This window comes from Anticarsia gemmatalis, chromosome 7 (genome assembly GCF_050436995.1).
Source record: "Anticarsia gemmatalis isolate Benzon Research Colony breed Stoneville strain chromosome 7, ilAntGemm2 primary, whole genome shotgun sequence".
NCBI classification, from domain to species: Eukaryota; Metazoa; Arthropoda; class Insecta; order Lepidoptera; family Erebidae; genus Anticarsia; species Anticarsia gemmatalis.
Window position 1 is genome coordinate 6388409 of NC_134751.1, and position 24045 is coordinate 6412453.

At 35.8% G+C, this 24045-nt stretch overlaps 1 protein-coding gene across 1 annotated transcript; it reads right to left on the reverse strand.

Moving 5' to 3' along the window:
- LOC142974135 (delta-sarcoglycan-like) lies at positions 1 to 23537 on the reverse strand. The gene is made up of 7 exons (XM_076116293.1): positions 23348 to 23537; positions 21822 to 22322; positions 3140 to 3365; positions 2848 to 3037; positions 2495 to 2687; positions 1943 to 2066; positions 1 to 1698 (listed from the first exon to the last, which is right to left on the reverse strand). Exons 2-7 carry the CDS (start codon positions 21905 to 21907, stop codon positions 1504 to 1506), a joined length of 1014 nt encoding a protein of 337 aa, XP_075972408.1. The 5' UTR covers positions 21908 to 22322; positions 23348 to 23537; the 3' UTR covers positions 1 to 1503.
- Positions 23538 to 24045: the final 508 nt, after the last annotated feature.

The window sequence follows — 24045 nt, forward strand, 5'->3', positions numbered from 1 at the left end:
TAATATGCATTTTTACTTAAATAAATCCATAAATTACATATATTTACAACAATATCAACAAACGATTACGATAACTAATATACATTCTCCTATGCGTAACAGATTAGCTATACATCATTTATAAATCTCTACATCAAGTCTATACATAAAATGTACTACAAGTATTGCGTATAATTGTTATATAATGTTCCCTATGACACGTAGACCCATTAACTTACCCTTTTAGCCGAAAAATAAAACTTTATTAGAGTAAATTACATACATTTCGTAGACGACGTTAATTTTGGTACCGTTCTCTTAGCTTGCTCTATATTAGTATTATAAAGAAGCCTGCTTGTAGTGAATTAACAGAATGTAGTGTACTGAATAAACGATTGGTTTATACAACACTATTTGAGTAGAGCACACGAGCGGGCCAGCTATATTGATTTTACAATGTTGGTTGGAAATTATTTGAAGTAAAAATATTATTGCGGAACAGATTTTCTCTATAAATACAAATCATTTTCCACTTTATTTTACATGTTGTGCAGAACAAATTGACGTATCTGTTTTTAAACGCGTACAACAAACATCAGTGAGCGCAAATATTTAAATCAGATGTTGCTTTATTCAGAAAACAAAATATGAATTCAAGTTCGTTCAGCCAATCGTTATTCTAAACGCGATCCAAAAGGCACTAGATTTTATTATAACAATAGAATTGATTTGATACGTTTCCAAAACTCGTTGTAGTTGTAATTTATGAAGTAATAAGCTGATAAATGAAGACACAGTGTTCTCTTTTATAGCATACCTTACCCTTTAAGACACAAGCATACATTAAAATTAAACAATAGTCACTAACATGGGGCTCAAACTTTACACCTATTTGTAAATCGATCTACGTTACAGTAAATGACGTCGTTGTAATCTTAATTTTATAAGTACATATATAAAGGGTACCTTGCCCACCGAAAACGCATGAATTTGCAAGCTTACACATTAACAATAACATTCGTTCGAAGCAATTAACATAATTTGTGACAATTTGTAACAATAAGCACAACCGGTCTGAAACATGACAAATACAACTTTCCAGTGCGAAATACATACTGAAATTAACATCACAATGTTATTCTACAAGCGATATTATGAATAGAACTAATGTGGAGAGTACAACACAGGTGACTAATGACGTTGGGGATCATGTCATGCGTCAAAGTCAGTTCTTTAACTTGTTATTTTAATTTGTTGTTAGCCATAGTGGCTTAACAGTAACATTACCTAACATGGTTACATTAATTGAAAACAAGGACATTAACCGGTGATTTTAATTTCACTTTGCATGATCGAACATTCCATCACATGGTATGGGTCTCACAACGCTTTACAAAACAATGTTCACATCCACTAAAACTAATGTATATCAGACCCTTAAATACAATAAGAAAACCAGCGGAAACTCATAAGTAACAAGCGTCAATGAACAACATTTTATGCACAGATCACAATTTAAATTCATCATCGACATATAAGGCTCTCCTCTCGAGCGGCGCAAGCGCCGTGCGGCGGCGCAAGGAACAGCTTTCCATTCGCGCATGCGCACAACTGGTAGATGTTCTGGTGATGCGGGTCGTGCGTGTGCGGCGCTGAAGGCGGCAGTGGAAGCGCTGACTTTAACTTCGGCATGAATATACTCGGAGCATCTAGCCGAATCTGTAAATCATAAATAATATAACGGCTTTCCAGTGCCAGTTTAAGCACTAAATAACTAGAAGCAGATCAAGCTAAACATAGCTATTAAAAATTCAGACACACTCAAGAGTAGGTGCTCAATCTAAACATTAACTTAATTCCTTTAGTACTGTTCGAGTAATTCAAAACTATGGAAGTGTGAGTGCTTCGCGCAGAGTAGTTTGTTAGAGACAGTTGCAACATTCGCTTATTATCACAGACTCACCGAGCCGGCGACGGATTTGAGTCGGAAAGTGGTGAGGCAGCTGGCGCTGATGTCACCCGCGCGGGACTCCAGCACTATGTTCTGCGCCGCGTGCATCTCGAGAGAACGCGTCGGTGACTCCAGACTGTACACACAAAGGTTAAAACACTCATTTGTATTGTACTTTGGCGAAGGTCTTGGGCGCTCTCACAACGGAAAGTTCATTTTACTTTTACATAATTTACTTACTTTACTTTTATATATTGGCTTTATTCAGATTTTGATTCTAAACGTATAAACAAATAGTAGAGTTTGAAATTATAATAGAAGCCCTGCAAATATTTCTACTTAGTATAACAAGTGAGATTGTCAAGATGCAGTGTAAACACGAGCCCTAAAATTTGTTAAAATCCGATACAACGTCACAGTTTGACACCTCACGGCTCCCAATGAAAATGTCTATTAAAGTCAAGCTTTAGGTCGGACAACAAACTTTGGTAGTGCTTTTGACCAACTTATGTTTCAGCTAACGAGTTTTCACTAGGACGGTGACGCGCGTGTAAATATACTTACACGAGTTGTTTAGACGGTGGGGCTTTCACTAGGGGTGTCTGTGCGGCGGACTGCACGGTCACGCCGGCGGGGCTGGCTATCGTCAGCGTGTCGGCTCCCACAGTCACCGAGTCCTGGCCCGCGCCGAGGAGCAAGGCCCCGCGGGCGTCCCGGACTTCTAACCGAGCTACATTCACCTCGAAACGATCATGACCTGGAATATTTCTATAAGTGAACAATCCTTCGTCTAATAACAAGAGTCCTGCTAAGTTAATATGTACGAATGTATGTAAATAGCGAACTTCAAGAACAAAAGAAACACGTTTAACTCGTAAAGTACAAAAGAGATTCAGTGTAATATATTAAGTACTAACCTAGATATAATCTACTCTGGAGCATTCCGTGCGAGTCTCTCGTAGAAACAGTAAAATTCCGCGACGCTTCCAGGTAAATTGGATATCCCCGGCGCGACTTGATGGTTGATGCAAATAGGGAATCTAACATCAATGCTTGGCCCAGAAGCTGTAAGCCTCCCGGTACTATACGAAGTTGCCCCATACCTTCCTAAAATATATAAAAACTGTTACCAAAACTGTATAATTATTTTAGAAATTTGTACTAGCAAAAGAAGAGTTGCAAGTTTCAAAATCTAGAATGCAAACTTACTGAGTTGAAATCGAGAACTTTGAGGACCCAAAGCGTCAGCGCAAGATTGATGATCATCATGAACATGAGTGCCATAACAAGGATGTAGAGGCATTTCTTCCGCCAGCCGTAGATTCCCACTTTGAATTGGCTATTATAACTGTTCCTGATCGAGTCCGCCTTTGTGTCTCTGCCCGTATTGTTGTGCAAGATCGGCTCGGGGGTGATCTTGTCAGCGTACGGTATCCTGCAAGAGAAATCCTTCTTTAGAACAATACACTATTTCCAATAGAATGTTTTGAATTGTTGCGGAATGAAATCGAACGAATGCTAATCGAAATGGTATCATAAAAGTATTGTTTGACATTTTATAACTTCTCCTAAAATAAGAATTATGTTTAAACCATTTATTATTGGATACATCGTTTATAACAATAAAGTGGACGATATATCAGACGACAAATATAACAACCGCGTAATCGTTGAAATATTGTTTGATGACTTATTTACCGATGCGGATTTCATCGCTTTGGTTTTACATTCCAATTTAGTGTAGTGTGTGGCGGGGACGTATGAGAGCGTCGCGCGACACCGACCGACACGGCGCCGCGGCGTGAACGTCCCGCGCGTATTGTTGCCATTAATACACTCTGTTTTTACAACGAATAAAATGCACTTTTATTTTCACGAATATGCTTTATTGTTTTTGAAAACAACGTTTTTATTACCCAAAAATAAACACTACACTCTATTCGTGTATGGCGAACTTAATCCAACTACGTACTATAAAATATTAATTCGTGTTTTACATCATAGTTTATTTTTATTTTACTGCCTAAATTGGTATGTAAATTGTTAAATACTAGGTACAGATTATTGCGTCTGGTATATTATTGTAGATTTAATTACTTAATAAAGTGTAAGTGTAATGCGAAATCTACCATTTATTGATAATAAAACGATCCGACATAATTTTGCGTTGGTTAATAATTGTTCTACGATTATAACATGCATATTTGGAAATACTTTTCGCGTAGAGAATACTTTAACGGTTTTTTCAGTGACTTTAGTAATGAACGTGATTTCATTGTTTTCGTCAGAGTCTATGGCAGGCAGATCCTAACGGCATTACACAGTATGTTCAATATGTGAATACATATTAATGTTAAAGTAGTACTAAATAAACCGTTGACTCACTGGTAAGCCTAACAGTAGGCACTAATCGATAGAAGTCAAAACTACGTATCGACCACCACCATAGGGTGGTAAGTCTTTACATTTAGGGCCAGTTATCACAGCTTATAAACAGATGTGTAACCTTTTCGCTAAATAAAGTGACGATAAATATATGAAAATAACTGTCAATAATTTTATCTGCTAGACATTTAAAAGTGGTGAAACAAGGCCTTAGAAATAATTATTACCCATTCCTTATATATAAACTTTTTCATGCACTTGTGTCGCTTGTCGCTTTATCTATTACCTGACACTTATACAGAAACTGGCCCTAAGAAAATATAAATTACATATTACTACCTATGTAGTATTCTAATATTTAAATTGTAACTACAAAAGTACTAACTACATTAAAGTCTAATCAAACTACTCTTTTTACTAAAGCATTATTCTGTATCGTTATAAAAACACGACTTTTATATTTTAATACAAAATAGAAAAGCTTATCACCAGTAAAAGTCACAAGGAAGATTTGTTAAAATGCGGCTATGCTGCATCAAATGTCTCTTAATGGAGGCTTGGCACTCGCCGTATCGCTGCTCTCAAGCTTGATATTACATTTTCTCTACCTTTGAATAAGCGTAATAGGTAACTACATGCTTCGAAAGCATTAGTTTTGTCTGGGCCTTAGGCATTATATTACTGTAAAACATTACTTTATATGGTTCAATTATAATATCGTATAAGATTTTTTCAGTAGTTTTATTGTTAAGGACTTGCTAAAGACTCTTATTTGATATTTTTTTATGTTCATTGCGTGGAATGATGGCAAAGGCTCGGAAACTGAATGAAAACTGTCTCTCTGCACCTAAAATAATTAAATATCGAATCTAACCAGCTGTATACCACAACACTGTTTTTTATTAATAAGCTACAGAGATTTAATAAAATATTATTATCAGTGGTCCAAAATGCAGTATTGTAACCAAACATATTTCTAAAAGACGTGTACAAAAGCACCCTATCCGATATTCGTAACTGGCCAACGTCAGCGGGCGCGGGTCATAAATTTACAAGGATTCGAGCACGACAAGGCAATGCACACTGAAAAATTCTACCGAGCTCCCACCAGCCATGTAAGGGATATATTTACAAGTGCATCACTGAAGTCTGCGAATTACCCCGCTGATTCTTTTCACCTCACAAAGGGAAATATATTGTTATCACTTCTATGTATAATTACATTTGACTTCTAGATAACATTTCTACCTTTGAGTTTGATATTCTTAGTGTATATTCGTAACATTAATCGAGTGTGCAGGTAGAAAGAAATAGTTTATCGGTTAGTTTAAAATAATTATACATATCGGCATCTTGTTTACATAATGTGAAAGTTTAAGTTATTCTACTTTCGACCAGCTTGCAGAATACCAGAATCGCTCAGAATTTGTTTGATGAAATCGGTGTAGTCTGTCGATGTACCAAGAGCGTTGAACAAGAGACAAGGTTATTTATAATGCGCAAAGTACTTAACAGAAAATGCATTCCCACTGCAAACTTCAGCCAGTTGACAAGCAGAGTGCACCTGACCACGTGGGAATACTTTCTTAGTACCTACAAATCTTACATTGTAAATGTAGCTAATTTTACTGAAAGTGCACAACTTTGAAACGGTTGCGGATGACAAATTACTTTGTAATAAAAGCCTCTAAATAAACAAATACTAAAAATAAACTTTTAAATGTTTCTAAAAGGAGCGAGACATTTAGTTTAAACATAAAAATTGCTGCTACATAATGAATATTGAAGTACTTTTTATTTTTCAAAACACTGACCGAAGATACATTAAAAATTTTTTTCATATACGATACAATGTGTTATAATAACCACTTTCCCAGTACACTACTTGTATAATTTATTCGTATATAAGTACCTAGATAAATTTTTATGTAACCAACCATGAAAAAAGGGAGGTTTTGAAAAAAACAAGTCTAAATATTTTAAATTACATTCGTTTCAGTAGTGTTGGATGTAACAACCATAATTATACAAGTATAGACTAGTTATTGAGTTGCAAAGACTATCTGACTATTTTTTAAATCTGTAATAATCTTCAATTAGGCTCCATTGCAGCTTTGTCGGCGTATCTTTTGATCTATTTCTATACTGTGACAGTCACAGGATAGTCCATTTTGAAACACATCTTTTATGCAACGATATTTCAGATTTCAAATCTCTAATAAAAGGCTTCGATCAAGTTATTCCGTCACAGTTTTTAAAACACTAGTATAAATAGCTTTGTAGTTTACTGTTGAAATACAAAAACAATGATTAATATAGATATACATATAATATAGTTAATAACAGTATGAATAATGTCTAGCAAAATTGTGCCAGCTGATTTATTCATATTTAAGTATGATAATTTATTAGCCGCTCTGGTTACTAGGTTCAGCGTAAATTCTCTGCTTGGTACGTGAAGCATTTTACACATATTTGGCGGGTTGCACTCGGCTATCCGAAACTACTGGTGTTTTGTACCAGTTCCTTTTTACTCACAAATAGATGTTATCTTTTAAGGAAAAAAAATGTTCCTACAGTAGGGATTGAAGAAAGACTGTTATGATTTAAAGTAGCTTCTACTTTAGCTCGTATTTTTTGCGCCCTTTTGAGTAAAGTATGTCACGTCCCTCTGATCCGCCTTATTTGTATTTAAAGAAGCGATTAAATGAGTTATTTCAATTTCCAAAAACCAAAGCCTTTCAGTCTCTAAAATCGGTATAGAAGCAGGACTAACTGAATTCAAAATACCTGGAATACAATCCAGGCGGATTAGCTTCGCTCTCTGTGTTTTCACGTTGGCCAGTACCGATTCGATTCTGATCTCATATATCGGCCTGCCTGACCAATTAACAAGAGACATCACACTACCACAATGTAAAGAAAATCTTTAATAATTGACTGGCTAAGAAAAATAACCATTCGTAATATACCATTTCATTTTAAAATACCGAAGAACAGAAATATACTTATCTAAGAGATATTTTGTGAAAAGTTGTAAAAATAAAAAAGTGAAATCTGTGTGAGAATGTTCGTACACTTTATCTCCCGGTCCACTCTCCCAACACGTTTGGAGGGTTTACGCGGCATTAGAAACCAATTACAGGAATAATACCGGTCGGCCCGTCTTTTTACTTTTTGCGGCAGATCAACGCTGGGAACATAATGATTATATTGTATACTTATTACGACAGAGTGCTTTTTCACACATAACGCTTGCTTATATCACGGTACATAGCAAGTTAATACTGATTAATGGAATCTTCCGCTTACGATTAGTTAACGTTACGATGTGTCGGGAATGGTATATTATTGCATTAAATACATAATAGAGATAAAAGGTAGAAATGGGGTGGAATCTAATAAATTCTCTGTGCGGAAGCGTAAACGATGTACGCAGAGTCGGGCACGTAGCATCGCCTCGTAGCGGAGCGCCGTAGCCCGTAGCCCGTAGCCTCCCAGCTCGTAGCCGCTCGGTGGTCGGAGGGGCGCGTACCGCAAATGAGCCATATTAATCATCCCCCATCACGGCAGCTCGACTTTTGAGCTTCCTCTGTTTCCAGATTCTCCTTAATAAGCCAACGTTTTTCCTCTCGCTTAAAATAAATGGAGATAATAAAGTAGTGCTCAAAATAAATAAAAACGTGAAAAGCTAACATGTATATTTACCTGCTCAAGTAAAATAAACGAGGTCGGGAGTGGGGTGTCTGCTAAGACTTTTTAGACAAAATATTCTTCTCTATTTAGAACAGTGGAACAGTAGACAAAGATATAGTCGTCTATAGTTAATAGCTTAAAAAATGGTCTAAACTATTGTCAAAATTTATAAAACAAAACTTGTAACTATAAACGGACTGCGGGACTAATGAGGCGATAATTAATATACATACGAAATTAATAGTTTTATACCAGGGCTTGTAATGCGAACATAATAGTGTTACCAATATGACTCGATGGCTGCTGACCGCTAACTATTGTTAGCGTTAATGGAAAGTTCGAATTAAGTAAGGATATTTTTTAATATATTCTCAAGCGCATTAATAGGAAAATAAAAATCTTCGTAACTTATAAATACTGAAAACACGGAGAAGTATGAAATTTGGTATTGTCCTAAAGGCATATTTAAAGTTAAATGAGTCATTTTGCACTCGTAATTAAATTGTTTGAATAAATAAAAGCGTATGATATAAGGTGGATATTATAATGTAAATAGTGGTGTGTGGGCCGCAATTCATTGAGCGAACTTAAAAGCCGTGCATCGCAGCATCAAGATAAGCAACACAGGTAAACAGTGCAACACGACGCGAGTTTGTTTGTGCGGTATGGCAGATATCTAGCGGATTGTAGGAAATTACTGGTATTTTATATGAAGCGCTAGGTGGGATAGTTTAGCAGCGTGTGCTAATTGAGCGTTTCAGCACGCGCTGGCGGCGGGAATGCGCGCCCGCCGCACATTCGTTAGCAATATTCCGCTAACGAACCAAACTAATGGCTATTAAGTTGAATAACGTAGCACTTTGCGCCACGAATACCGTACACACTCCCACTGACAGATGTTTCGAGATCCGCACATGCGGGCCTATTCACTCACTCAATTTTTCACAGCCTTTTTGCACTCATGCATCTATTCATATTTGTATTTATAAATAAAATACGTATAAGCTAGTTACCAACGACAGACATTCCGCTAGATGCCCGCTCGGAGCTGAGTAATACCGCAGTGGAACAAACACAATACATCTTGTATCTTCACACACGATCTACAATTTACGGCGGATTTCCACTTTATTCTAGAATGCTTTCAACTAATCCAGACTTTTATTAAACTGTCTTTGAAAAGAAGAAATATTTAATAAATCAGAAATATAGGCAACTCTTATCTTAAAATTAATTGAAATAATGCTTACAATTCATTGTTTTTGAATGGTTTTACTTGAGCATTTACAATAGACGTCGTGTCTCTAGGCCGCGGTTTGAAAATAAGAAAATCCACAGCACTCCGGGTGTCACCCCGCAGTAAGCTGTGTAAGCTCAGACGATGAGAGAGCTATAAATTAAGTTTTCAATTTGCCAATGACGCATCGCTAAGACTTGAACCGAGCAACCCTAGCTAATATATTTAAAAGACCGTTGTCGTTACGAAATTTCTCATAACGTTTTGTTTCTATAGGATGTACTAGCTGTAGATAATTTTATATTTAGCGGTAAATAACAATTCAGTGCCCGTACCACCGAGATAAATAAATTTAATAATAAAACACAGCAGCAAGGCTTGTTTAATTTGAACGGACACAGCTATGTACATACCGCGGACGCGCGTATGCACGGTGCACATAGCTACATATATTCCAGTGGTTATTACGTATTTAAATGATCAAATTATGTTTAGTTATGTACATTTCATAAATACAGAGGATGTTTAGCGCGGAGCGTCGACTGTTGGCGGTTGCATGCAGCAAAATGCAGCGTAGCGCTCCATTATGTGGCCCATAAATCAAGTGCATTGAAATCTCCTTCCTCCTTCGTGTCCGTGAGCCATCGCCGAGCGACGGATATTTGAACCAATGCGCCGCCGAACCGACAGCGCTACACGCCGCTCTACTTTGTTACCGTTTGTAGCCGCCACCGCCGCCGCCGTGCACTACACACGACTCGGACGCCGCCGCCGACACCCTATCTACCCCGCATCTCAAGCTTTATACTTGTGCCAACTAATATTTAGTAGGCTGTAATGTTATCCCTATTTGAATACAGTATTGCTAACACACGTAAGTGCTGTGTATATTGTCTCGTTATTGCTGTGTAACTCTCTGTTTCTTTTCGATTACAATGGTAAACTAGTAGGATTTAAAATAAAAACGTTACGGAGCAAAGAAAGATAAACAGCACAATAACACTCAGTCATCATGCAACTGATGCACAATCACAAGTGGTGGTCAAAAGGGCAAACACCGACGATCCACTTAGCCGCCGTTAGAATACGTAGAGCAGAATTACATGTTAGCACTACAAACACAAACAAGCACCGACACAAACTCCACAGATTTGTGTGTATATTGTTTTATTTAGACAAGAATGTCGGCAACTATGACAAAGTTATGTGACACTATAGTACACAAGTACAACGGGACAATGGAGAAGGCCACCCAGCGACGTTCCGAGGACATCCATTCACTCACAGCTACTCAATGGCTTTTGCATGTTGCATTCTGTACCGCCGCATTCCACACGAACTGCGCTAATATTTCTATCGTCGCCAAATTGCTGGCTATTGACGGCTTTGAACTCTAATTTACATATATTAAAGGTAAAAGGTCCTTTGATTTATAACATGGTAATGATGTAACTACGTATTAATTGCTTTGAAAATTAACGATGAATGAGTTCTAAGTATTTTCATTTACCAGTAGAGATGTTGTACAATAACTCTACGTATACAAAGCAACAGTGACAACAAAACAATTACCAATTTATTTATCATTCATAAGTTAAGTAATAAAACTGAGCCTTCAATTGATATCATTAAAGTCAAATTATAATATCAAGCCATCTAACAAAGCACTAGTTGCGGCGTAGAATCCGAAACATTAGGCAGAGCTCAGTAGTAAATGACACTCAATAAATGGGGATTAGTCCGCTCTATATCACATTGGTATCTCAAAACGTGAGTGTGAATACAGCCTACTCATTCGCATGTTCTCTGGTGAAATTTTCAAAGCATGATTCAGTCGGACACGATGTTGTTTGATATTACAGCAGACGAGTTGTGAGACTATTACGTCTGAATGTTGTTCGTATGCCACCAACTTATGTGTTTGCTAACTTGTTTCTATTTGTGCTTAAGTAATGTCACATTGAACGTGTTTACGCTTGGAAGAGTCACTAAACGATAAAATATAATCTAGGTTTAATTTGATTTGTCTAAATTAATCATATTTTTAAAAAACCTTATTTAAGAATGTTTAAGCACTGAATATGTTGTTACAGCTGAAATTTTATAACGGCAAGTTGTATAAATGTCAATAGTATAAATTTTCTTAAACTACACACATTTGTAAGTGATTTTAACAAAGTGACGTTTTACATAAGTATAAATATATATGAGAACAGTTATGAACAGAACGGTGTGGGTGCATCGAATACGCAGCGGGTGTCATGTATGGGTTAATACCTTGCCTGGGAGACATGTCGGCCAGCTCAGCGAAACGTCAAAGGGAAATTGAAAATTAATTTATGCTCGTAAACCTCATATACCTAAAGCTCTCGGAGATTGTAAATCACGGTCGGAACTCTTCATGTCCAGAATAGCATGTGTGCAACTTATGAACATGTTCACTCATACAAAATTCAGTATGCCTCTACGAAGGGGTTTAATACTCCCACGACTACAAAGATTTTAAGATTGTTGCTGTATTCTGTCTTTAACTAAACATCTAAATATAAGTACTGTTTTCGATGTATGAAGTAAAGATAAAAATGGCATTAAGAGTCAATTTAAAGGCTTATGGATAAATGTCCAGCAAATAAATATATGAAAGACTTGTGGACATACAACCTTCCAAGTCCCAAGCCAACCGATCCTTATTAAGAGGAGTTGAAAGCGGCTATTTAATAAAAAAAAAAATAAAAAAAAAATTACGTTTGAAATTGATTGCTAGAAATAAGTCTCAGGTTTGTGTTGACCGATAACACTGAAGTGCGGTCATTTATATGTCTGGCTAACGTAGCAGTTATGATAATGTGTATTGTGCACTGAACATTCTGCACAGGTGAACGGATTGACAAATGAGTAAGATATATCATTCTTTCATATTTTAATGTAGAAGCTTTAGTGACATAAAAATATTTTTATCTTAATCTCTATTTTTGGAGAGGTTTGAATGTCTTCTACTGATAAAAGATTATTAGTAAATAAACTGAAAAATTTAAACTGCTTGTCTGAAAACAGCGTTCATTACACCCAATTCAAATATGAAGCGAGCATACGAGACATTAGATCGTCGCCGTACATGTAATGTGGGGCTGAACGCACTCGCGGGACGACTCCCAAAAAGAGTCGTAAATACTCCCGACGCCGCTCACTTATAAATTAGGATCATAAAGCAGTTGCCAAACTTTGTTGGCGGCACGACGACCATAAAACAACGCTTACGCCCAGAGGGGATCGACGACGGTGCCACTCGTCTCGCCATCGTCACTGATCTTTCAATTCAAACGGATTATAATAACACTGCTCACAACAGATTCATTAAAAACGAGAGCACTTAAATCACTTCACCAATTACGGATAAGTGTTATCGTATGAGTATTGATGGAATATACGGCTCAGCATGGTTGAGGACAGCTGCCGTGAGTAATGCATAGTATAGTTTTTGTTTTTATAAGTTTTGGCGGCAGAAATATACGTTATTCTTACAAATCCATTTAAATCAGTCCCACTACTACCTATGGCAAGGTGTTATTCCAAAAATAGAATCTAATACTTTATTACCTTTTTTATGGAATGAATGCAAACTTTATATACTTTTGAGACTCACGCTTACATTTCTGAGGGCAATCAAAAACTTACACTGCAGTCTACAAAGCTCTAGTATTCACTCTCTGTGCAGTAATTCATATTTACTTTGGTAAGGTGCTCCTACGCTTGTGTCCAGTCAACATTATTTTATAAACAGAGACAAAGTAGTTTGTAAAAATAAAACAAAACATTACAGATATAATTCATAACATAAAAATATTTATTTAGCAGATGTTATTACAAGCTGTTAGCAGCTATAGTATCACAGTTTGGAAATATTTAAAACTTTAACAAACGTCCTGCTCTAGTGTTGAAGCTTCTTCAGACTATTAGTACATACGCTTCTAATACTACGCCGATTGTTTTAAAATCTTTAATTCGATCCACAATATCTGTGTCGGAAAGAGCCGGTTAAACAGGAACTCGAGACAAACTTGTGCATAAATCTATGTAGTTTAAGATGTCACGTTGCTAAGCACTTTCGATTTCCGCCTGATAAACGCTATCTGCTTCCCACTTATCCGTGTGGTTGTGAATTATATAGCTATTCAACAATCGATATTTTTTTTAGAAAGTATATATAAGAAAAAATACTTAATGGAGCCTTGAACTATGTTACTGTCGTACCAAAAAGTCACTGCTGGACATACTTTAAAATTACTTTTGTCATAAGAAATCATTAATTTCACAATTACTCAAATACAAATGCAACAAATATTATAAATATACGCTTTAATAAATATTCTGTATGCAGTGCGTATTGATTGTTTTATAAACGGTTGTAACTGTGCTTTTATGCGTAGTTTAAGTAAAATTTTGGATATAATTGCAATTTATCTCGGGGCTCATTTGTGACAGAACTTCGTTTTCTTCTACAATAGATGTGAATAAAAAGTAGAAGTCGTGGTGCATGATGTGGACGGTAGCGCACCGTATAATATTGATTGATATAATCAGTACATCCACGGTGAAACACTGCACCAGGCCAATCCATAACGTCATTACACAACGAATGAAATGAATCATTAAGTCTGTCAGCATTCCATCAATTAGCATTTCATGAATTGTACAATTGAATTATATTCATATAATAGGTAACCAATAATTTGATACTTAGTCGGCAAAACCAACAGTGGCGCGGCTCCGGCCGTTTTTAGCTTTGTTGTTTATTTAATTGAATGATAGTGGTTGACATTCTATAATCAATACCGATAGAGCATTATATTTCAGTTGTTAGAAGAAAATAAATTGTAATGCTTTTGTATTCTATGTAGCTAACTTTTTAGAACTGCTAAAATTATCGGACTTCGCATATAATATCGCTAGTGTTTAATGTCTTATTGACAACTTAACAGTGATAAACATTGAGCGTCTAATTAAAACTTCATAAATTGAAACAATAGCCACCAATCCGAAGTATTTGACAAAAGCTATCTTTTTATTTGGCGGCGGCAGATGTGGAAGTTTAACTCATCATTTCGAGATCGCGAAATCGCTTGGAAGTAATTCGCGAAGGCGAGTTCGCCGCAGACGCTTTACTTACAGCACTTGAAGTTAGTTGGGACGAAGTTGGCCGGCTACGCCACTCATACACTCGGTAACGACAACTTACTCACTTTTGCTCACTTGGAGCTTAGCGTCCGCGGATATCAAGTGGCTTTTAAATGTGCCCCTAACCCTCTCGTTACTTACATTCATTACATTCGATGCGTTTATTAATTACAGCATATTAAACACATGACTTTTTATAGTTATATATTAGTACATAATTAAATTATTGTGGCAAATAAACGACAAGGGTTATTTTGTGAACGTGATTGTGTTTCCGATTCATTATTATAGTGAGAATATTTTGGGGGCTTTTTCGGTAAATTAAACAATGTGAAATCATATTATCAAAAGATTAGACTGAGTGACACTTGTAAGGTTAAGTATTTGCAGTAACAAGATTATAAAATTAATATAAATTCAATAGTCAACAAGATGAGTTAAAATGGAAAAATTACATTTGAATCACGCATGCAGGTGTACGGCGGGCGCTATGCCGCGGTGTGATCGTGTCGCCCTCGTCATGTAGATCCACATTCCTCGTAAGAGTAACGTGTGTGTAAATAATTCAGTCGATGCGAAGCCTGCTCCCCGGGGCTTTGGTCGGAATACCAACATCTGATCTGTGATTGCGCACGATAAATCTATTCCTCTCAGCACACCGATTGTTGTTTATCCCTTGTAAATATTCTATTGCAAATAAATATATTCGCATCTTATTTAGCGTTGCATAATTTATTATATTTTTCAGTGGGATGGGAAAATAAAAGGCAAAAGAGAATAAAAGGCGACAATAACGTCTACGTATGGAATGTTCGCAGCGTGGCCGGGTGGGCAAACAAGCCAAAGCCGTGTGAATACGTGACACGCAATACAAATCGCGGCCGCTGCACGCTAAACTCGCCTACACCTCACACCTATTCATTGTTATTTTGACAATTATGTTTTCCGATTTGTATGTGACTGTTTGTACAGACATATTATTTAGTTATTTGATTTTGTTAGCTGTAATATTTGTCAGTTTAATTATAAAGTTAGAAATCGTCTAATAATAATTATGTATATTATGATGTTATTACAATCCTTGTTCCGAGAGCACTTTTTGCTATTCGGAAGCGGGTAAGTCAACCGCTTTGGTTATGTCTAAAATAAATTATTGTATACACGACTATGTCGATACGAAGTACCTACATATAATTAAATATTAAAAGGTTTATAATAAAAGTGGTTTTTGATTGACTTCCTTCAATATTAACTGAACGTTTAAGCCAATATGTTAAATCAGCGACCAATATCCATAGTTTATTTCACCAAGGAAAATAATAACACACAGCAAATTGCAATCTTTTGTGGAGTTCGATTCGAGTAATCAAATAAACCGCTACTGAAATGATTTCGTGATTCCAAATATTTTAATTGACAAACAGAAATGCCGGGAAAATAGCGCTTAAATTGTGCTTGCATTTGCGGGATGTTAATTCAATGAATAAACATCACGTCAGAACAACATCAAAATCCACTTCCTACTAGCTATGGCGATGCCTCACTTGCCACGCCAATTAAATTAGCATTCCCATTTTTATGCACCAGCGAAATCAGATTCACGAATAAAAATGCATATTATGAGTAACCCGCAGTGTCTTTTTGATAGTTTTAACCTAGACGACAAGATAATCACAATGATCGTCGCGTCATTATATTATTACCGTTATTGTGTTTATTGTCCTACCAAGAAAATTCATTATACAAGATCCATAACATCTAAAACACCGTTTGCGTGACTTTACATAATTATCATGAAAATGATCACGTTTACTTGGATGCTATACATTCAGATTTCATAAAACAAATTGTTGGTTTTACTAAAACTTTCCTTCAATTGTATTAGTTGAAAATTGATCGCTAATGTTGTTCGAAAATTTTTGATCGTTAACCTAATTTAGGCGATCGAGCGAGCTGATGGATGAACATGGACAAGTGCGGCACTACTAATTGACACGAGGCTGAAAGTGGATTCACTGAGTCTGTACATACTCGTACGAGTGCTTGCTTCAACTGAACATAAAATTTACATGTACATAAGTTATTTGCGCCGGAGGTGCGTCGGCTCGTAAATCTCGCGACAAGGGGATTTCTGTTTGTGAAGTTTCTTTTTTATTTCCACTTTATCTGTGTAACGCAAAGGACTGTGAATACTCAGGCGCAACTCGCGAACCCGCTCAACTTCAATAAATCAATTTGTGCACTTACCCGTACTTATAATGTTCTCAGAGAGTGGAGTTCGGTACGTGTCGAGACCGACTCTGAATATGTTAGAATTTCATTGCTTAAAGTACACGTTTGTAAGTAACATTCTGTTTTATATCATGCGCTACTTAAGGAACTTTTTCAAAGAACGCTTTCCCTACTCGCCGGTAGGTATCGCGTGGTTAACATAAATATCACCGCAGTAAAAACGGCTGCGCTCAAAATTATCTACATTATTTTGGGAAATTTCAAACTGTCCTTATCAATTTCGCACACCGAATTTAAGCCTTTTAAGAATCTTTTAAACAATTCAGCCTTTTCAACCGAAATAAAATAAGCGACCGAAACGGTTTGTCCGGTTCGTCGTGTTCATTTTGCATCACAAAGTTAGATGTGTTTGTCGTTCTATTTTAAACGCGATAACGCCAACTTTCCAGTCCTCGAAATGTGAATACCTTGTTGCGAAAATGTGACTAACGGAAACTGTGTACAAGTAACTCGGCTGTCCTTCGGCAGAGACACACACAGAGCACATACAGAGCACACGGCACACTCGGCGCACACCCTCGTGCACCTGTGCGGCGCGGCGCGGTGCAGCACGGTGCGGCGCGGCGCTCTACGTGCACCACTGCCGCCCCTGCCCATTCACTATTCTTTATTATTATAACAAACAACGTTATTCACTTCTTACCCCACTCTTTTTATATTTATTTCGCATTTGGGCTCCAAACACAAAGGAAAGCTGAAGTTAGGAAAAGTGGAGTTAACGTGAAGAGTTTTGAATTCACACACATTTATCACACCGAATTATTTATGAGTCGAATATAAAAATGTTATAGTTGAAGAAATTGTACCGCTTAATTGCATAAAGGGGATTATAGATTCGTAATAATAATTGAAACATTGTATTGATATCAAGTATAACATAATTAAAAAAATAAAATTTGTAAGAATGATTGAATCTTCTTCTTCATCGTATGGTTAGTGGTCAACCTAGTGTCAAAGTTGTTCAAGCCGCCCGAAGGCCTTTGACGTGGCTTAACGACTGGTATCTTAGTAGATAGCAACCGGGACCGACTTTTTACGTGCCCTCCGAAGCACGGAGACGCCCTGTTCAAATACCACTATGCGGTCACCCATCTATGGAATGACCGCGCCAAGGGTTGCTTAACCCACAGATCGTTTACCGACCGTTGAGCGCAACTGGCTATGGGCGCCTCAAGAGAAGAATGATTGAATAAGTATTAGGTACGGTTTAATAACTGCCATGTAATTGCAGTTTGGGAAGTTGCACTCCCCTATTTGTAGTGATGAATAATTTTCTTTTTCAGTTACTTGAATACTATAAACCTACGATATTTTGTTAAATTATTAGCGCTCTACCAGTTATCAACGCAAAGAAGAGACGATATTTCTTGTTATTCGCTTGCGCTATAACAATTTGTTTATATTATAACTTTTATAGCAACATTCCTTGACTAATAAGTAAGGAAGCATCAAGTTCTCTCATCTCCGGACATTCATTTTAACGGCATATTGTCTGTCATTTGTATGTAAAGTCGTTTGAAATAAAATGTGAGCCCACAATATTGAAGAGTAGCAAGTCGGATAACAAGAGAGCGTCATAAAAGAGCCAGTAGTGAATTTAAATGTTTCTACAAAAGTTCAGTCGGTCGCGTCGTCTTACAGACCCTGGTTACCAACTTTCTACACTTAATTTATATGAAAATTTCTTTTGTTACGACTTTAACATATGATTCGTTTAAAATGTAAAGGTAGATAAGAAAGTCATAGAATTATTATACTGTTTTGAGATAAAACCTCAAGCGACGTCCGTAAAGTAAGTAACAGGTGAGGCTTCCTTAATTTAACAAGTTGGCCGAACTCTTAAGGAAAAAGACAAACATAATTTTGTAATTTTTCCAAAGTTATGCCTCCGTGCTCGGAATAAAAATGATTGTGAGAGTAAAACATAAACATTACACAATATTATTTTGAAAGAGTCAAGCTAAATTAACAGGAACAAAAGTAAGTAGGAAGGGCGAAAGTTAACTTTCAGTTGAAATTAATGAAGATTACAAAATTCACGGCCATTGAGTTCCCCGCCTCGTCGAACCTTTGACTCTAAGTTGCTTGTTAGACTAAATTGAGAGAAATAATAGGACTCATTTGTTTGGTTTAAAGGTTTCCAGTTCCAGCCGGCGGGGGAAGTTATTATTTAACCGCAATCAAAACGCCTAATAAATTAATTGTAATGTAGATTGCTCTCCACTCATACAACAAATAAAATAAAGTAACGTCTTACAAGTTATTTGCATTTCTCATCAACACATATTAAGGCATAATTCATAACAAGAAATAAAGCTTACATAATATACTTGTTACAAAGTAGTAATAATACCTCCTAGATGATAGAGACAACCTTTAAGTAATATTTATTTAATTTTTACCGTTTTATATTTTTAGCCCGCATCAATTAAATCATTCTAAAGTGCTCAGAAATATTTTACCCTTTCTGCACGCATATTTTGTCATCAATTTAGTTAATTTACTTTTTACTTGTCGGTGAAACCTTAACCAAAGGGTTTAATTGCCGTGATTAAAGTAACTTAACGCAACAAACCAATAGTTTTGTTCTTAAATAGGATTATACTTAATGAAGAACGTTATTACAGATATAGATGCAATGAATCACACTATATGTATAATTAATATTTATATAAACTCCAAGCAAAAACATGAAACCTCTTTGAAAAAAGGAAAAAATACTAGTTACCATAAACAAATACAGTAAAAAAATAAAAATAACTTTTTCTATTGACACAAATGGCTGCACTTCGTTTTTTTAGAGGAAAATTTGCCAGCTGTATTTTGAATACCAATAAGTTTGAAACTATTATAGTTCGTATGCAATTCACTGGAATTCGAAGTCAGACAGATAATTGTTTTCAGTAGAAGTATATTTTTGTTAGTATTTAACCTGCGAGCGGCGGCAATATAAAAGATAAATATAAATTTCCTGATATTAGTACTATTTTATTAAAGTTACTGAACACCCTAAATAATTACTTTGATTGGACAGACTCCATCTAAAATCTCATAACTGTGATGATTGCCTTCATAGACAACATAAATATAGCCACATTAAAAAAAATGTCAGATTAAAAAGTTTGTACCTATTAACCACAGAATTAAATGCTTTTTCTTCATATACCTAGTTTAGTTTAGTCTAGTTTATTATTCCGCTCTAAATAGTAAAATTATTTGTTAGAGCTGTCTAGTCGCACATTAAGGTATAGATGAATAATAATTATAACAAATTCAAAGTGATACGAGTAATTTTACGAATTCGAAGTGTGGAGATGCGACGTGACGGAAAAAAATATTGTACATAAATGTATTTCAATTCTTACAACACAATAAACTTAGAACTTAATGTTTTATTTGACCCTCTTCATTTTATAAATAAATTTATTAAAATTATGCTTAAAAAGTTACAAGTTCGCATGATTATACTTCTCATCAACCTCAAACAGCTCTATTTATAATTTTTGTAGGTTTGATCACAATATAATTGTTATTACAATACAAATATACATTATAAAGATCATGCCCGTAGAGGCGTAGGCCAATCTCTACATAAAAACGGCCAGAAAGAAGTTACAAAAAAATCTTTAAAAAATGCGTGGGAGTTTGTCTAAGGGAGACTTGCGTGCATTATAATTTTATGCACTGTCTCATTGATCACAGTAATATATACCCTTGACCAGTATCTTAATTAAGTAATAAGTATGTTTAGTAAAATCTCATAAAAAGACGTCTACTTTAACTTTTAACGTGATTCCGTGTTTTTGGTTTGTTTCCTAAAAATAATAATTTAACCTTGTCATTTTAATACTAATATTATCTTCATCATTTATCTATTACGGTTAGTAGAAAGCAATATTTTTTTCTTATTACTTTTTAAATTAAAACAAATCATTGGTTAATAGTTCAGCATGTGGCACTGAAATTAGCCGTTATCACTCACAATGTTTTTTTTCTCGTTTATATAAAGAAAAACACATAATAAATTATTTACTTATTTAGTCTAAACTAAGTGATTTGTTAAACTCGGATGTGTTATAAAGTTATAACGTAACACTCGAAAGAGTTTTTATGCATTTTACCGCAAGTGGACGTTTAATTCAGTTGATGGAAACACAATATTAATTTTCTTTTCCCCTTATTACAGAAATAAGATGTGAATAGTGAAGTTATAGCTACCGCAGAATTTTAGAGGCCAAACAATATATTTTTGTAAGCTTAAATTGATTAAAGTAAGAAAAACGGTTTATTATATATGATATAGACAATTTAAATGAATTATTTAGATGGTCTCGTAAAAATACAGTGATTAGAAACTTTAGATATAGTTCATCTTAGCAGCAACTATATTTAATCGAATAAATGTACGAAAAATATTTTTTAAACATAAAACTATAAACAAAAATACGTATTTTTAATACCTTATATAAAGCTCAACTCAAAACCTAGAGTTTTAAATATAATTGTTTGTCTCGTGAAAAATCACATTAAGTTTGTAATACCAAATACATTTGGGATATTTTCATTACCCGCAAATAAATATAAAAATATCAGATTGTATTTGAAAAAAACAACCAATTAGCATTTTAAGGGTTTAATCTACCATAAATATAATAACATTTTTTTTTCGAAATTACCGGTTTACGCTTTATACTGCTTTTAATATTGTTAGGCATGCTATATCTAATTGATGTTTTGCTAACATCTATTGTCAATCGTATAGGAATATTATTTAATTTTTAACGCATATGAATCTAGCAATGAAGTAAAGATTTATGTTTACTGTCGAAATATGCGATGGGTTGGAAAGTAAAATTTACGGGCCATATACATTTTTTAAATGTCCAACAAGTTTTTTTATAAAAAGGTAAAAAGAGGTTAAACACACCAACAACGTTTATAAACGGAACTACAACTTTTTACAGCAGTTTTTCAAATATTTATATACCCTTAAAAATATTTTCATCGTACTTTTGCTCGTAAAAAATATTGAGCACCTATCTAACCAGGATTAAAAGAAACAGGGGTCAGGAAATATTAAATGAAGTAATATAATAGTATACTTACTTGCGTCCTTTATGGTCGGTGTAAACTATGTGGTTTCTTGCGGCGGGAGTCTGGCGACTCCTTCCTAGCGAGTGGGACTCCATCATCCGCGGCGTGGCATCCCTCGCGTGTCTCTGGTGAGGCTCGACATGCAGAAACAAATCTGTGGTGGAGGAGCGACGGCACTCGCCAACTGTCCGAGTGTTCAGTTAGTGACCGCTTGGGTGAATTACTCCCCGCTCGGCCACGTTTAACAAGTTCGGATGGCCGGCTTGTTAGAGCTCACTGTTCCCCGCCGACATTGTATACACAGTTTCGACTTCTTAGCTGTGAAAGTTTCACCCGCTCTGTTGATTTTGTTTGTTAACATTGTCCTGTTCAAGAACTGTTCTAGATTTATCTCCTTTGAGTTTGCTCACTTTGTAAAATTAGGTTCTGTATAGACATTTTCGTGTTATCCATTTTTATTTCTTATTTTCATGTTTTAAATTAACTTTTTTGTGAATTAATGACGAATGCCATCTGTAATAAAGGAGAACGATCACAATTCTATTCAGGGTGGCATTCTACTGCGCAACAGAAATAGCCTATTTATCAATGCGATATCAATCCAAGAACTTTAAAACTGACAAGAAATGATGAAATAAAAATATATTATGTGATATTCTTATGTAAACCGTCAAATACATAATAACATCATTCGAGCAATAAATGAGAGTCTAACATGAAACGGTTTTGCAAGCGACGCAATAATACATAGAGCGGTACATTGAGGGACAATATACCTGTATACTTGGAGTATATAAAACTGTTTACATAAGTACTTATTTATCTTGTACGAGTAGGCGGAGCTTGGGATCGAGGCGGGCTTATTTGGAATCGACAAGGAGGTGGAGTAGAGCCATCTACTTGTTTATCAATACCTCCGTATCGCTCAAGGCGGTTTTTATTGCAGTAGAAGAATATTTTTACTACCATGACAATAATTGAACTCGTGGCTAAAACTATATCTACAAATAACTTATCTTTGATTCACTATTAGGCAATTATCTTGAGATAAATATTTCGTAAAGGTTAAAATGTTTTCTCATTTCATAAATTATATTTCGCAAGACAGTGTACAAATGGGCTTTAATTAACTGGGGAATGTCGGCGAAACGGCAAATATGCCAGGATCGTCGGGCACCCCGCGCCCTCGACGCCCGCCCGGCGCCCGCGCTCGGCCACGCTAACTACGATTTACATTCGCTCTTATTTATTTACAAGATACACCAACACAATTTAATTTAATTTACAGACTGGGGTAATTTTACTTCCCAAACCGACTTAGGAATTACTAAGCATTTATCAATGTGAAACCAGTGTAAGCTCACACAAACTAGTTACGGGCTTTAAGTAAAACTGAATTTCAATTTAACTTACAACTTATAATTTTGTGAAGTTAGTTATTTTATTAATATAAAATTATGAAAAACTTTTCTTTTTAAAAAAGACACTTAGGCTTATTCTATTTTACTTATTTTTTTATTCAATTCACTGAAACTTACTGCCATAAAAAAAAAATACATTCATTGATAGTATATCTCGGTACTAAATCAGTAACATCATATCGAGTAATATTAGACCATCACTGAATTAATATAGAGAACAGCGGCAAGTCTGATCTCTCCCGCGTTACGAAATAAGTTACGTCCGCGGCGCGCTCACCGACAGAGTGCTCCGTACACTCACCCTCAAGGCTCACAGCCGACTGAGCGCTGTACTCTTTGCTCTAAAACATTATCCTGCCAGTCAACATGAGTACGAACCAATATTACCCTTATCATAATGCAATAAAGTCTATTTTACAATCCAGCCCTCAAAAGGCTCTACCGGCGATGGAGTGAGAATTTGGGAGAATACGTCACGAAAATCTAATTCTTCGTACGCCAACATAATGACGGCTTTAGAACTGAGGATGACGCGGGTCTCAAAATTTTCGTGAGATGACGAGCCTCCAAAGTGGAAACCTCTATGTTGAGGATCTGAGAGTTCATATTGCAGGTAATGTAGCCACGAGAGAGGCGGTCGTAAGGCTTCGAGGGGTGGCGCGTAAAACAGGCGCATGCGTAAATCTCTTGAATTATTTCTCAAACTCTCAACTAAGTTGAACTGATTAGTGATTGAGTCACAAAAAAGTATATCGCCAGATTGTGCTGATAAAATATGTATAGATTTTCCTCGGAGACTTTAAGAAATCAATTTT